Source organism: Prionailurus viverrinus, chromosome D3 (genome assembly GCF_022837055.1).
Source record: "Prionailurus viverrinus isolate Anna chromosome D3, UM_Priviv_1.0, whole genome shotgun sequence".
Classification (NCBI taxonomy): Eukaryota; Metazoa; Chordata; class Mammalia; order Carnivora; family Felidae; genus Prionailurus; species Prionailurus viverrinus.
Genome location: NC_062572.1, coordinates 45918698 through 45933704, shown reverse-complemented (window position 1 = coordinate 45933704; position 15007 = coordinate 45918698). Strand labels below are relative to the sequence as shown.

The following is a 15007-nucleotide window of genomic DNA, read 5'->3' as shown; positions in this document are numbered from 1 at the left end:
AAGGCTTAATCCAACACAAAAAGTTTCAGGCCCAACAACAGAATGCATAGATCAATCTAAAAAATAAGAGAATGGCTTGAATTTTTACCCTTTCAGATTCTTTCCCAAACTGTTGCTTAGTGAGCAGGTAACTAAAGCAAATTATAAATACCAAGTAGAATGGTCTGCATTACTCTATTAAGCAGGGATGACCTAGATAGAATGCATATAAAATGCCAACACAGCACCTGCAGTTACGAGACTGTCTGCACTTAACAGACAGTTAAGTGTTGTTAGTTCATCCTTCCCACCTTTACAAAGAGACTAAGCAGCTATACACACCTTACTACTCCAAAATCCTCTATCCAAAAATAACTTCCTTGTAATTTTCCTGTGCCAAAAATTTTACCAAAGATTTGTTCATTTGGATCACAGAAAACATCTACTTTTAGAAGGCTCCCTATGAAAATGTACAAAGCACCGGCAATGTAACACTTTTTAAGTCATTGCCAGCTAATTCATTATAAGAATTAGTGCCAGCTCCTTTCTAATTAATGAAGGTTAATGAACAGCTTAAGAAACATCAAGGGAATAATGAAGAGAATAAAAAGAGAACAAAAAAAAAGAGTATAAGCTTTATAAATGAAACCAAAGAAAACCAAGAGATCTTTTGGTTTAAGCTACTCACCTTAAGAGAAATCATTTGTAAAAAACTTAAATCTCATTTTAACACACACACATGGAAAAGCTAACAAGGAAAATCAATTATTCCAGTACAACCAAAATGGGTTAGACAATATAGTTATGATAGAGCACTACGTTACACAGAAAAAGAATGAAACCAGAAACCTAGAAACGAGTAATACTTCTCAAAAAGTAGAGTCAGACAAGATAAAAAGTTCAGAGTGGATACAGAATTTGGCCCTTGCTAACAGCAAGATGACAGACAGACTTTATTTGCCTCTTGGTGGGACACAATACAAAGTGAGTACCACCATCTGTGAGAATTTCTTGCCAAAAATGTTTAAGCTGACCCTGATCAAGCTGTTAGATCTAACTTCCAGTTTACAGGAAACACAGAGGATAAAGAAACAAATTACACAACACTCTGATAAAACAATCAAATCCAGAATGTGTGACATTCTACAAAAAACAAACAAACAAACAACTGGTGTTTTATGAAGATGAATGCAAGAGAGTCCGTGTACTCAAAAAAGGTGCAATATATAATAACTACAATGAAAAATGGGATTAAGTACAGCTTTAGGTTATAAAAGCAAAATAGATTGATTTTTAACTTCTATAGTTTCTATATACAAAGAAGGAAACTCAAAATTGTTTTCTTGATAAATATATAAATTATACATTCTTAAATTTAAATTTAAATCATCCTTTTTTTTTTTTTTAATGTTTATTTTTGAGACACAGAAGGAGCATGAACAGAGGAGGGGCAGAGAGAGAGGGAGACACAGAATCCAAAGCAGGCTCCAGACTCTGAGCTGTCAGCACAGAGCCTGATGCAGCGCTCAAACCCACAAACCGTGAAATCATAACCTGAGCCAAAGTCAGACACTTAACCTACTGAGCCACCCAGGCACCTCAAATTTAAATCATTCTTAGAACAAAGTTTAACAGACATATGGCATCATATAATCTTATTTATCATAATTTATAATCTCAAAGAACTTCATAAAATGATAAAATACTGTGTTAAAAATATATTACCTTTGTCCTTGACTGAACTTGTTCTTTACAGATGAGGCATTTCTTGACTCGTGGAGAACACAAAGAACAGGTAGCAATATGTCCACATGGGCCAAAAAGAGTATCTCTCTTCATATCTGAGCACACCATGCACTCTTCTAAGGTTTCAGAATCATTACTAATCATGGAAGGACTTCGAGAACCCACTTGACCACTAATAAAAGAAAATACTTCTCATCAATCCTATCAGAATATTTATATTACAACTTCATTAAAATATTTTTAAAACATCTAGAGCATCATTCGTATACATAAAAACAGCTTTAGTTACATTAAAAAATTAAGCTTTAACATCTGTATATGAAACACTGCATACCATATTTTTCCATTTGTATACATCTCTGCATCTTTACAGGCTTCTGATACTATTTAAATTTCAAATTGAACAAATAGCTCACCCAATGGAAAAGGGTGAATCTTCTTCTAACAAAGAAACCAAAAACACTAGTTACAAAAAATTTAACAAACAGTTTCACTCAGAATCTGTTACCTATAAAGAACCAGCAGAGAAGGGCATAGGAATAAAACACAAATTCTAGCTAGAGCCCACATTAGTTATCCTAACTACAGACAGAATGAAGCATCATTAGAGTCCACAACTGACAGGGCACTGTGGAAAATACGTCACTGCAGCTGCTGTTTTGACATTTCTTTAAATGTATCCTTAAGGGGCATAAAACTCTACTATGGAAAGACAGAACACATCCATAAATAATTGGATACAAGACACAGAAATACATATATATGACCAACTACAGCTATACAAAAGGGATACTCTGTTTCTACCATAATTTCAGAAACTCATGAACATCCATACACACACACATACATACACACACACACACACACACACACACACACACACACACACACTGGTTCCATCTTAGACCCCAGCATTAAAGTTACTACTGCAGGAATTATAGCACGTTATATCTATATTTTGAGATATGCTCTGTCCTGCTGTAATAGAATTTTATGTTCCTCAAGGACACACTTAAAGAAATGTATATACCTCATATGAATTTCTCCATTAACAGCTCAATGTATAGATTCCAAAGAGATGTCATTTCATCTCCACACCCAAATTAAAAGAGAGGCAAGAGAACACAAAGTTAAGGGAAAACTACCAAAATGTTGAATGGCCAGAACCAGGTATAAACGGCAGTAATAGCTGCACAGCATTGTTGGGATAAAAAAAGGAACAAAATATACATACCTCTTTATATGTCTACAATATTTCACAATAAGAAAAGCAATTGTGTTATAAATAATTAAAATTACTGACATATTTTACTTTTAGAAAAAAAAAGACAAGTGTGAAATCATTTTTAGAGAAAACCCCATCAGGAATCGGTTCCTTCATGTGTTCATTCTTTCAATCCTTCAGTGATACTTAGTGAGTGAGTGTCTGTCAGGCACTGTACAAGGTGCTAGAATTATTACAGACTTTGTGTGACATACACCCTACTGGTGAGCATGTACACTGCCTCTCTTATAAAAGTCACCGAGCACCTGGGTGGCTCAGCTGGTTAAGTGTCTGACTCTGGATTTCGGCTCAGGTCATGATCTCATGGTTTTTGAGATCAAGCCCTGCATCGGGCTCTCCACTGACAGTGCAGAACCTGCTTAGGATTCTCTCACTCTCTCTCTCTCTCTCTGCCCCTTCCCCATTCGCATTTGCGCTCTTTCTCTCTCCCTCTCTCTCTCTCTCTCTCTCTCAGAATACATAAACATTTTTTTTTAAGTCTATTAAAAATTTCAGGGCACTTGGGTGGCTGAGTCAGTTAAGTGTCCAACTCTTGATTTCCGCTCAGGTCATGATCTCATGGTTTGTGGGTTCAAGCCCCACACTGGGCTTTGCACTGACAGCATGAAGCCTGCTTGGGATTCTGTCTCCCTCTCTCTCTGCTCCTCCCTTGCTTGCTCTCTCTCTCTCTCTCTCAAAATAAATAAACATTTAAAAAAATAAAAGTCTATTACAATTTTGAATACATCTAACATTAATCACAGCAATTTCACTAGTACTTCTTCCTATAGATGAATTCCTCTAATGTATAGGAGCACTAGAAGATCAGGCTGGTTTAGAAAAGTTTCTTAGCACTTATTATGCATAAAGCATCGTATTTAGTAATGCAGAGAATAGGATACTAAGTAAGAAACACAGTGTCTAGAGAAAAATTTTTAAGGAAGAAAGCATCAACACAAGGAAGATGAGCAAAGACCAAGACAGTCTCAAGTAATCAAGTCCTCCATTATGAAACCACATGGTGCTTTACAAAGAACAGTAAGTTTTATGACACGAAATGATACAAACCTGACTTTTTCCTTATGACACTTTGCCAGTGCTTTGCAGAGGCTTGGATCAGGACAGAGATCAAGCGGCGATTGACCTTTCTTATTTCGAATGCTAAGGTCAGCACCATTGGCAGCCAAAAAACAGGCAATAGATGCTGCACTCTTCTTCTCTGCCCCCTGGGTACCAAGTCCCATTATTAACTGAAATCAAATAAAAAGAGTCATTATTTTCCCCTTAAGAATCTGTTATCAGTTCTCACCCCTAAATGTGTGTGTGCACGTCTGAGTGTATATTATATAAAAATTATATAAAAATGTCTGGAAAGAACTCACAGCCTACACAAGTATGGTGGGCATTTATGAGCTGCAGTCCTAACATCCATTCCCCTTCACTCCAGTTTTCTCAGGAATATAGTATGAGGAATGATCCACTCTTTAGTTTTACAGGTGGACCAAAGAAGGCTGAGACCAGTCAGATATCCACTTCATCTAGGTGATTAGTTCAGGGATGACAAATCAGATCAATTAAGGTCAATAAAACTCAAGACCAGGACTTCTGATTCAAGATATTGAGGAAACAGTACTCTCATTTCTTTTTTTTTTTTTTTAATTTTTTTCTTATGTTTTATATTTGAGAGAGAAGCAGAGAGCAAGTAGGGGAGGGGCAAAGAGAAAGAGACAGAATCCAAAGCAGGCTCCAGGCTCTGAGCTGTCAGCACAGAGCCCTACGTGGGGCTGGAACTCACAAACCATGAGATGGTGACCTGAGCCGAAGTCAGACACTTAACCGACTGAGCCACCCAGGCGCTCCAACAGTACTCGCCTTTCTACTCAATTTAGCTCTGGAGCTGTTAGCAACTGACATGAAATAGTAAGAGGAGAGACAACAGAGAAAAGAACCAACACCAAGGAAGTGAGCCAAGAAAAGGAGAAGGCAATTAATCAGGTTTTGATTTCATCTGAGCTACTGACTCAAACATGTTATCAAACATCTGTAGAGCATCTGTAACAGACCAAGTACTATTTTTAGCACTTTCCATGAATTAACTCATTTAATCTTTGTAACAACCTTATTATGGAGTTAATTATTTCACTCCCTCCTTTTTACAGTGAGAAAAAGGAGGTACACAAAGGTTAGAGAATTTAGCTATGGACATAGAGAAAGGTGGCAATTCTACAACACTTTGGTCTCAGACCCCCTTTGCAGTCTTAAAAATGATTCTAAAGTTTATATGGAATGGTCAAAGACTTAGAATAAGTCAAACAACTTTGAAAAAGAAGAAAAAAGTTGGGAAGACTTATACTACCTGAGTTGAATGTTTACTATAAAGCTACAGTAATTAAGACAATAGGGTTGGCATTACATACCTAAAGACACAGATCAACAGAACAGAATACAGGATCTAGAAAGACTTCGCGTAATATGGTTTATCGATTTGGGACAAACGCACAGCAGGCAATTCAGTAGAAAAAGACAATCTTTTCAACAAATGGTGGTGGAATAACTGGAACATCCACAAGGAAAAAAATGAACCTTGATCCATACCTAATACTATATATAAAAATTAACTCAAAATGAATGGTAGTGCTAAATGTAACAGCTGAAACGTTATAAACTTCTAGTACAAAAGGGGAGAAAACCTTAGTGTCCTTGGGTTTGGCAAAGATTTTTCAGATAGGATACTACACAAAAAGCACAAACAATGACAGAAAAATTTATAAATTAGATCTCATCAAAATTAAGAACTTCTGCTCTTGCAAAAACACTATTAAAAGAATGAAAAGACAAGTCACAGACCAGGAAGAAATATGTGCAAATTCCATAAACTGATAGGGAACTTGAATTCAGACTCTCAAAACTCAATAGTAACAAAACAGCTCAACAAAAGAATGCACAAAAGATGGGAACAGACACTTCATCAAATATATGTAAGTACAAGCAAATGAAAAGATGTTCAATATCAGGCAGTGGTCATTAGGGAAATGCAAATCAAAATCCCAGCATAGCACTACACACTCAACATGAATGGCTAAAGTTAAAAAAGAACAACCAAACAACTTTCAACTTTCACTAAGAATTTGAAGCAATGTAGTTAGAATTAACTATTGCTTAGTTCATACACTATATTTCTACATATGCAGTTCTGAAAAAATACTTCATCAGATTAAATTAGCCATAAATTTAAGATCTTGCATTAAAAGATACTTCCAAAAAAAAAAAAAAAAAGATTCTTCCAGTAGTACTGAATTAAAGATTAATTTACTCACTGTGTTTTTGGATGGCTCCCATGCAGCATCAACCTTCCCCACATCCTGCATATCTTGGAGTTGACGTAGCTGAGACAAGGTATGGTGCCTCAGAGCTTCGTGCAAAGGAGTATCCCCATCTTTATCCTGAATATCTAATTTGGCACCTGCACGGACCAAAAGCTAAAAGAGAAAGACATCTCATTTGCTAAGGTCTCTCTGGCCCACAAGAAATTACAACATATCTAAAGTAACAGTGACAGAGCCCTGGACCTACCTGAAGGGGTTTGCCACTAAAGCCAATTATTTTTATGTTTTCGCTTGCTACTCTCAAAACTCCTGTGTCTCCTTTACAAATAGTGATGAGCTCTGGTTACTCAAATATATCGAATCAGAGAAAACAGAAAGAAATGAGAACCAATTCACAGACTCCAAGATCAAGATAACTGGGAGAAATTGAAGACTTTTTTTCTCTTTTTCTTTCCTTCCTTCCTTCTCCTTTCTTCCTTTCTGCCTTCTCCTTCTTTCTCCTTCCTTCTTCCTTCCAGATTTTATTTTTTAAAGTAATCTTTAAAGTAATCTTCATAATAAATGTGAAGTGTTCACTAAACTACAACCTCTGATATAAAATGCATAATTGATATAGTTCAGTAGATGTTTTAAGTAGCAAATATAACTTTGTTGTTAAGGCTTTGCTTATGGTACTTTTTAAAGATTTTCCTAATTCTTTCTACAAATGCTGTCAGAGTTTTAGAAAAACACCATAATCAATCTCAAGCATATGGTCTTACCTGTCTTGGCAAACGGCCATTTTTTGGTGGTGTTTTGTTTTTTGGGTTTTTTTTAATTTGTCCCCAGAAGTTTACATGAGATGTCACTCTCTGACAGTGTTTCTCAAATTTGAACATGCGTGAGAATTACCTGGTGGGCTTGTTAAAGCACAGAATGCTAGTTCCCACCCCTGCAGTTTCTGATTTACTCGGTCTGAGGAGCCCAAGAATTTTCTACCAAGGTCCCAGGTGATGCCGATGCTGCTGGCTCAGCTTCTAAGCTTTAAGAATCACTGCTCTACAAAAAAATTTTAAACTGATAATCTTTCAAATATTTTGTCTGGAATATCAGGTTAGTCAAATATGTATACATTTGTGGCAAACGTCCAGCCTAAGTTTTTAATTATAGTTCACTCTCAATTATACAACCCTGGGATCAGGACCCTAGCCAAAATCAAGAGTCAGACACTCAAACAACTGAGCTATCCAGGAGCCCCAGGAATGTACTTTTTAAAAAACTAATTTATATATTACTTTGAAATTCTCTGATTTAATATTTTGGCAACAAAATAGTCTGGCAACAAAATTACATAACAGACTTTGAATATCAGTTTTAAGATTTTCCCCATTATAAATTAAAACTCTCTGCCCAGTATTAGCCAAAACTCATAATTTTTTCATCTAACTATGCCTTCTGAAAAATCTATGTATCATTTTCAAGACCTTCTAGAAATCTATCTGGTAAAACACACTTGTAAGATTCTTGTTAGTAAATACTTTACCCTCACAATCTGGGTGTGCTGTCGTTCAACAGCAAGGTGAAGGGCAGTTTGCTGGTTCACATTCTGGATATCGAGGTTCGCATTACCCTGAACAAGAAGAACAAAGTTTATATACTCAACATTTGACAATCGTAAGCAACACTAAAACTATAACTCTTCATGAGAAATAAATAACACAAACACTGCTGACCACTTTCCTCTCTTCTAGCTACTGCAACACTGTTCTCATAACAGTTGCTGGTAATACAGGAAGAACCAGATGGGGCAGCATCTTTCAGAGGCAGAAAAGCAAGCTTACAATAATTATTTTTACTATAGTGACTCCATCCAGGAACAGTTAAATAACAAAGTTCAATACAGAGCTCAAACACAGCTCCTTCTCAAGCTCCATTATACGGCAATAGAGACAATTAGCTCCTTTCAACTGTAAATAGTATTTCCTAAAACGTTCTATTAATGAATCGGTCATATTGGATTTAGATTTAAACTAATGACCTAATAAGGTCATGTACCCTTGCTGCATAACTGAGCTCTTATTCAGTGAAAAGGAACTTCACTTGAGGATGAGAAGACAATGTTTAATTAGTATATAAAAATACTTATTAAAGGGAAAGCAGAAAGCCCTACCAGCGTCCTGGGGTAGTCAAAGCCCTATATGAGAACAGCTGATGCCAAGGACAGAGGAAAGGAGCAAAAGTCCAGAACTTACTGGCACCAGGGGACCTAGAGCTTCAGGAACTTAAGCAAGCATTCCACCATCTCACACTCATTTCCTTGCTTCTAACATGGTAACAGTACAACCTACTACACAGGGTCAATGGGATTATGGGGTTCAGGGTGGGCTGCCCCTAAATAAGGCCACTTTGGCATACTAATTATTTTGAATTAAAGTTACTTAAACAGCTAGCACAAGGACACTCAGACCTTCCTTTGTCTCCTGAAAGCAAGAAATAAATTCCCCATGTGAAGGCTATCTTCCTTGACCCTGGAGGGTAGAAGGCATCCTTATTGTCAGAGATAGGGAATTACGGGCCAAGAATGGACTATATAAATAAACTTTGTTACTTCATTTATTTATTTGCTACCCCAAGCCCAAACCCCTTTGTGAATTCTCCACAAGTAACTGTTTGTGTAAAAGGTACAAAGGCTGCCTGCTTTGGTCACTTAGGAGAGTCTCATATCTGAGCTCCCATGTATGCAATATTGAACATGTTTTTCTCCTGTGGTTATGTCTCATGTCAGTTTAATTATTAGACCGGCCAAAGAAACGGGAAAGAAAAATTTTCTTTCCGTCCGTAAGGATTAAGAAAAATAACATGTAAATTGCCTAACACAATGTCTTATATACTAATAATTTTAAAAATGGAACTAAGCAAAGGGCTACAGATTCAAAAGATAAACTTTATCATTCTGTTTAGCCCTCTGATTACAACTCTGAAACCCACCTGTGCCCTTGCTTGGGTAGAGCTCAAACTCTACTAATATTATGACATTCTAGAAGATGGGAGTTTCTGATTTGTTTTTATTAGTTATGTTTCTCTGAGTGTAATTACAAGGAACTTGATCTTAGCTTGTTTTCTTATCATGCCTTGTTCTCATATAAATGCAGAAAGTGAGGGATTTTCTTTTTAAGTTTCCTAAACTTTCCATCATTAGATTTTCCTAGTATTAACCATATTCATTGTATGAATGTACCATAATTCATTTATCTAGACAGTAGCTGATGAACATCTGACTTGGTTCCAGTTAGAGGTTATTACAAATAAAGCTGCTACAAATGTTTAGTACAAGTATTTGCATGGAAATATGTCCTGAGTTCTCTTGGGTACATACCTAAAAGGGGGATTGCTGGGTTGTATAGTGAATACATGTTTAACTTTATTAAGAACTGCTAAATTGTTTTCAAAGTGGCTGCTTTGAAAAACACCAGCAATGTATGTGAATTCTAACTGTTCCACATCCTAACCAACATTTTGTTTTGTTGGCATTTTTAGTTTTAGCCATTTTCATTGGTGATCAGTATTTCATTGTGGTCACAATTTCTAATCCCCTCGTGATCTACAGTAATTTAAGCTAAATTGCAGGATATATGGTCCACATACAGAAAATACTTGTATTTCTGTATATTTGCAATATATAGTTAGAGACTGAAATTTTAAACAACTTACAATAGCATGAAAAAATTACTTAAAGATAAATCTAAAAAAAAAAAAGATAATTCTAAAATGTGCAGAACCAAATTGCCATGACTTTCTAATAGAAATAATCCAATTCTAAAATTTATATGGAAATTCAAAAGATCTTAAAGTAATTCTAAGAAAGAAGAACAAAGTTGGAGGGTTAACTAACTGATTTTAAGACTTACTAAAAAACAACAATTACCAAGACAGTGTAATGGTCAGTTATCTGTATCTTGAATTGAAAAGGAAATTATCCCAATTAACAATACTTTTATGGGCAGTAACTTCAATATTTAATAACCAAGGCTTACTAGTCAATGGTTCTGTAATAGTACCGTACGGTGACAGATGGTAGCTACGCTTGCGGTAAGCACAGCACAACAAGTAGCATTCAAGTTGTCAAACCACAGCGTCATACACCTGAAGCAGATGCAACACCGAGTGCCAACTACACTTCAAAAAAGTAAGAATAAAGGTTTAAAATGGCAACTATTTCTTTATCTTAGCTTCTATAGTTCATGCAGTGTCTATCTTCTGATGTGGTACTTAATTATACACAATGAACTATTCCTAAATTTGTCTGCTATTTCATCTTCTTCAGTAGCCTGTAAGCTCCTTGAAAATCAGAGATCGTAAGTAATTCTTTGGTAACTTCAACGCTTCTATATGACATATGCTTGACTGAGATATTTAAAAGTTTTGCTGGAAAACCTAAAACATCATAAAACTACACTAAGTTCCCCAAAAATCCAATACCATAAGAATGTAGCATTATGTTATCTCAGAGATGAATGGAATGACTGAAGTGAACCCGTACTGCTATCCAGTCAGTTTCCAGGAATCCAGCAGGAGTCATGAACTGAACCGCCAGATCCTGGCTGCAGTCTTGTTACTAGATGGCAACTGGCCACACTAGCTTTGATATCAACATGATGGTTCTTGGTCCTTGTACAACAGTGGTAGTGATTCTGGGAAATCTCTGTTCGTTGATACCTATTTCACTGGACTAATCCAGAACACTGTGGGAGGGAATACAAGGGGCTAAGGGAACCCCCCCAACCCTTACACACATATACACACCACCTCCCTCCATTTAAGAACCCATGTTAGGCAGAAGAATGAAAACGCACCATATCTGAATTTGCATCATCATGGGGTTTTACTGTAACCTACCAAGAGGTAGCTGATGAAGTAATAAGTACATAAATGGTAATGGTCCAAATTGTTAAAAATTATTGCACAGCTTTTCCTACCTGATGTACCAACAGTTCAGCCACTTCTACATGATTGTTAAGGGCAGCCAGATGCAAGGCAGTATAACCATCATCTTTCTTCTCATCCACAATCCATGGTCTTGGTAATTTAGACAGTAAAACACGCATTGCACTGAAAGTCAAATTTACATGATTTTGGTATTTATACAATCTGATATTTAAATTATTTTCTTTAAAAAATTATTCAAAAGAAACTTGAAGTCAAATAAAACTAAATTTTCTTTAAAGAAAATTATGCCCTCAAAGACAAATGAAGTATCTTTTTTGTAAATCTCAAATACACAGCTTTTTCATGCTTTAAGAGGTAAAGAAACTACCACCATTTGGGGGACAGAATCAAAACAGAATGGGAGTGTTACAAGGGGAGAATATTATGAGAGGAAGAAAAAAATAAAAACCAAAGGGTTTTTTTTTAAAAAAGACAAACTTCATGTAACTGGCAGATTATCATGAATTGCAGCTAAAAATCTGATATATGGCATTTAGCCATGATAAGTCTAGTTATATCAAAACACACAAAATAAATGGTAATTATAATTTAATATTTAAAATTTAAGTACCAATAACAAAATATTTCTAGAGTAAAAAAGTTATCCTAAAGACCATCAAAGAGTAAAGTATTAAAGAGCAAGAGAAGTAATTATCAAGAAGGGATGCTTCTTCATAAAATAAACTAATGGGAGAGGCACCTGGGTGGCTCAGTCAGTTAAGCGTCTGACTCCTGATTTTGGCTCAGGTCATGATCTCCTGGTTCCTAAGTTCAAGCCCCACATCAGGCTCCACACTGACAGCACGGAGCCTGCTTGGGATTCTCTCTCTCTGCCCCTCCCCCACTCACATGCATGCTCGCACATGCACTCTCTCTCAAAAATAAATAAACTTTTAAAAAGTGTATAAAAAATTAAACTTTTTTGACTACATTAAAATAAAAAGCTTTTGCACATCAAAGAGAACCATCAACAAAACAAAAAGGCCACTGACTCAATGGGAGAAGATACTTGCAAATGATATAGCTGATGAAGGGTTAATATCCAAAATACGCAAAGAATTTACACAAACACCAAAAAAAAAAAAAAAAAAAAAAAACCCACACAAACAATCTGATTAAAAAAATGGGCAGAGGAACTGAATACACATTTTTCCAAAGAAGACACAGAGATAGCCAACAGACACATGAAAAGATACTCAATATCATTAATCATCAGGGATATGTAAATCAAAACCACAATAAGATATCACTTTACACTTGTCAGAATGGCTAAAATAAGAGACAAGAAATAATGTGTTAGCGAGGAGGTGGAGGAAAAGGAACCCTACTATACTGCTGGTGGAAATATAAGTTGGTATAGCCACTGTAGAAAACAGTATGGAGGTTCCTCAAAAAACTAAAACTAAAAATATCATATGATCCAATAATTCTACTACCAGGTATTTACCCAAAGAAAAGATATATGCACTCCTGTTTACTGCATCATTATTGACAATAGCCAAGATACGGAAGCAATCCAGGTGTCCACTGATAAACGAACAGATAGAGAAGATGTGGTACATATATACAATGGAATATTACCCAGCATAAAAAGGATGAGCTCTTGCCATTTGTGACATCAGGAATGTACCTAGAGGATGCTACACTAAGTTAAATACATTAGAGAATGTGATTTAACTTACATGTGGAATCTAAAAAGCAAATGAATAAACAAACAAACAGCAGAATCAGACCTACGAATACAGAGAACAAACTGATGGTTGAAACAAACTGATGGTTGCCAGAAGAGAAGGGAACATGGGGTTGGGAAGTGGGAGATCTGGGCTTACAGTTATGGGATGAATGAGTCATAGAATGAAAGGTACAGCATAGACAACAGAGTCAATAATTAACAGCACCGTATGGGGACAGATGGTATCTTCACTTGTGGTGAACACAGCATAATGTAGAGATGCTAAATCACCTGACAGTCATGTAACACTGTGTTTCATCTACACTCAAATAAAAAAAAAAAAAATTTAAAGAAATGATGTGTCTTAAAGAAAAACCTAGCCCACTCCCAAAAAAGAAAAGTAAAATTAGAAGTAACTTTTCTTGGGGCACCACAGGCTCAGTCGGTTCAGTGTCCAACTCCCGATTTCAGCTCCAGTCATGATCCCAGGGTTGTGGGATCAAGTCCCCTGCTGGGCTCTGTGCTGAGCATAGAGCCTGCTTAAGATTCTCTCTCTGCCCCTCTGCCCCACTCACACATGTGCACACACACTCTCTCTCAAAATTAAAAAAAAAAATGTGATTTACTTTATGGTAGTAACTTTTTTTTTAATGTTTGTTTATTTTGAGAGAGACAGAGAGTATACTTGCTTGTGTGTAAGTGAGAGAGAGGCAGAGAAAGAGAGACAGAGAGAATCTCAAGCAGGCTCTGCGCTGTCAATCCCACTAACCTTGAGATCACTGCCTGAGCTGAAATCAAAAATGGGATGCTTAAACAACTGAGCTACCCAGGTGCCTGCCAGTAATTTTTCTTAACAGAAAGATTTTATGTAGAAAACTCATAATTTGGAAAAACCCTCCCCTAATATATTTAGCCACTATTTTGTTTAAGACTGAGAAAATAACTGCTGCTATACAGTGCTGGACTTGGCATGGACACCATTGACACACACATTAGACTACAGATCTTTCCCCCCTCCTAACAAAGAAAGTAAAAACAGAAACACTTTTAAAATTGTGCCAACAGAATACTAAAGGGCAAGAGATGATAGTAAGATACATATCGGGATAGTTCTTCCCAAGATGATATACATTAAAGATAAAAATCTGAAATACAGAAATGTTACAAACATACAGAAAAACAGGCTGAAGATACAGAATAAGAGTGTGTATAAAGGAAACTATAAGTCTCTAAAATAATGAGAATAAACCCTAACATGACCCAGGATATGTTTCCTTAATAGTAGCCATCTTTAGGGGTTCCTGGGGGGCTCAGTTGGTAAAGTGTCCAATTTCGGTTCAGGTCATTATCTCACGGCTTGTGAGTTCGAGTCCTGCATTGGGCTCCGTGCTGACAGCTCAGAGCCTGGAGCCTGCTTCAGATTTTGTGTCTCCTTCTTTCTCTGCTCCTCCCCAACTCATGCACGCACACGCGCGCTCTCTCTCTCTCTCAAGAATAAATGAAACATTAAAAAAAATTTTTTTTTTTTTTTAAAAAGGTAGCTGTCTTTGAATCCCATGTAGGAAGCCCAAGAAATCTCAGGACAGGCTGACAGGCTCTGGAGGATCCAAGATCTTCTAAAATTGTATTTAAATTTGGAAGTTTATAGCTCTTATCAGATTTTAAAACAGGTTTATAACCCAAAGTACATTGAGAATCATAGGTTAAAGACAGCTTTCAGTGGTTGTTACTGAAGTTGTATCATTGCTAAGGGGCGACAGAATTCTTTGGAAATCTATGAAAAACTATGGGCTTCCTTCCAGAGAAATGCACATATATACATCTATCTACCTACAATTTTGAGAGAGTCTACAAACCCCTAAATCCCACTCACAAACCTCATACAAAGCTAAGGTTTCCTGCTGTCATTTGTTTACAGTAACTGTAAGGATTACGGGGGTGCCTGGGTGGCTCAGTTGGTTAAGCATCCAACTCTAGATTTCGGTTCAAGTCATGATCCCACAATTCATGAATTCGAGCCCTGCATCGGGGCTTTGTGCAGACAGCTCAGAGCCT

The 15007-nt window shown here is 36.5% G+C and overlaps 1 protein-coding gene across 1 annotated transcript in view; it reads right to left on the bottom strand.

Moving 5' to 3' along the window:
• The window catches only part of MIB1 (MIB E3 ubiquitin protein ligase 1), a 125076-nt gene that overhangs the window by 18627 nt on the left and 91442 nt on the right, over window positions 1–15007 (bottom strand). Inside the window, exons 13-17 of the mRNA XM_047827618.1 lie at window positions 11271–11403; window positions 7838–7924; window positions 6307–6468; window positions 4058–4239; window positions 1705–1897 (exon numbers count right to left, since the gene is read on the bottom strand). Coding sequence (XP_047683574.1) covers window positions 1705–1897; window positions 4058–4239; window positions 6307–6468; window positions 7838–7924; window positions 11271–11403 — 757 coding nt within the window. The remainder of the gene's footprint in view (window positions 1–1704; window positions 1898–4057; window positions 4240–6306; window positions 6469–7837; window positions 7925–11270; window positions 11404–15007) is intronic.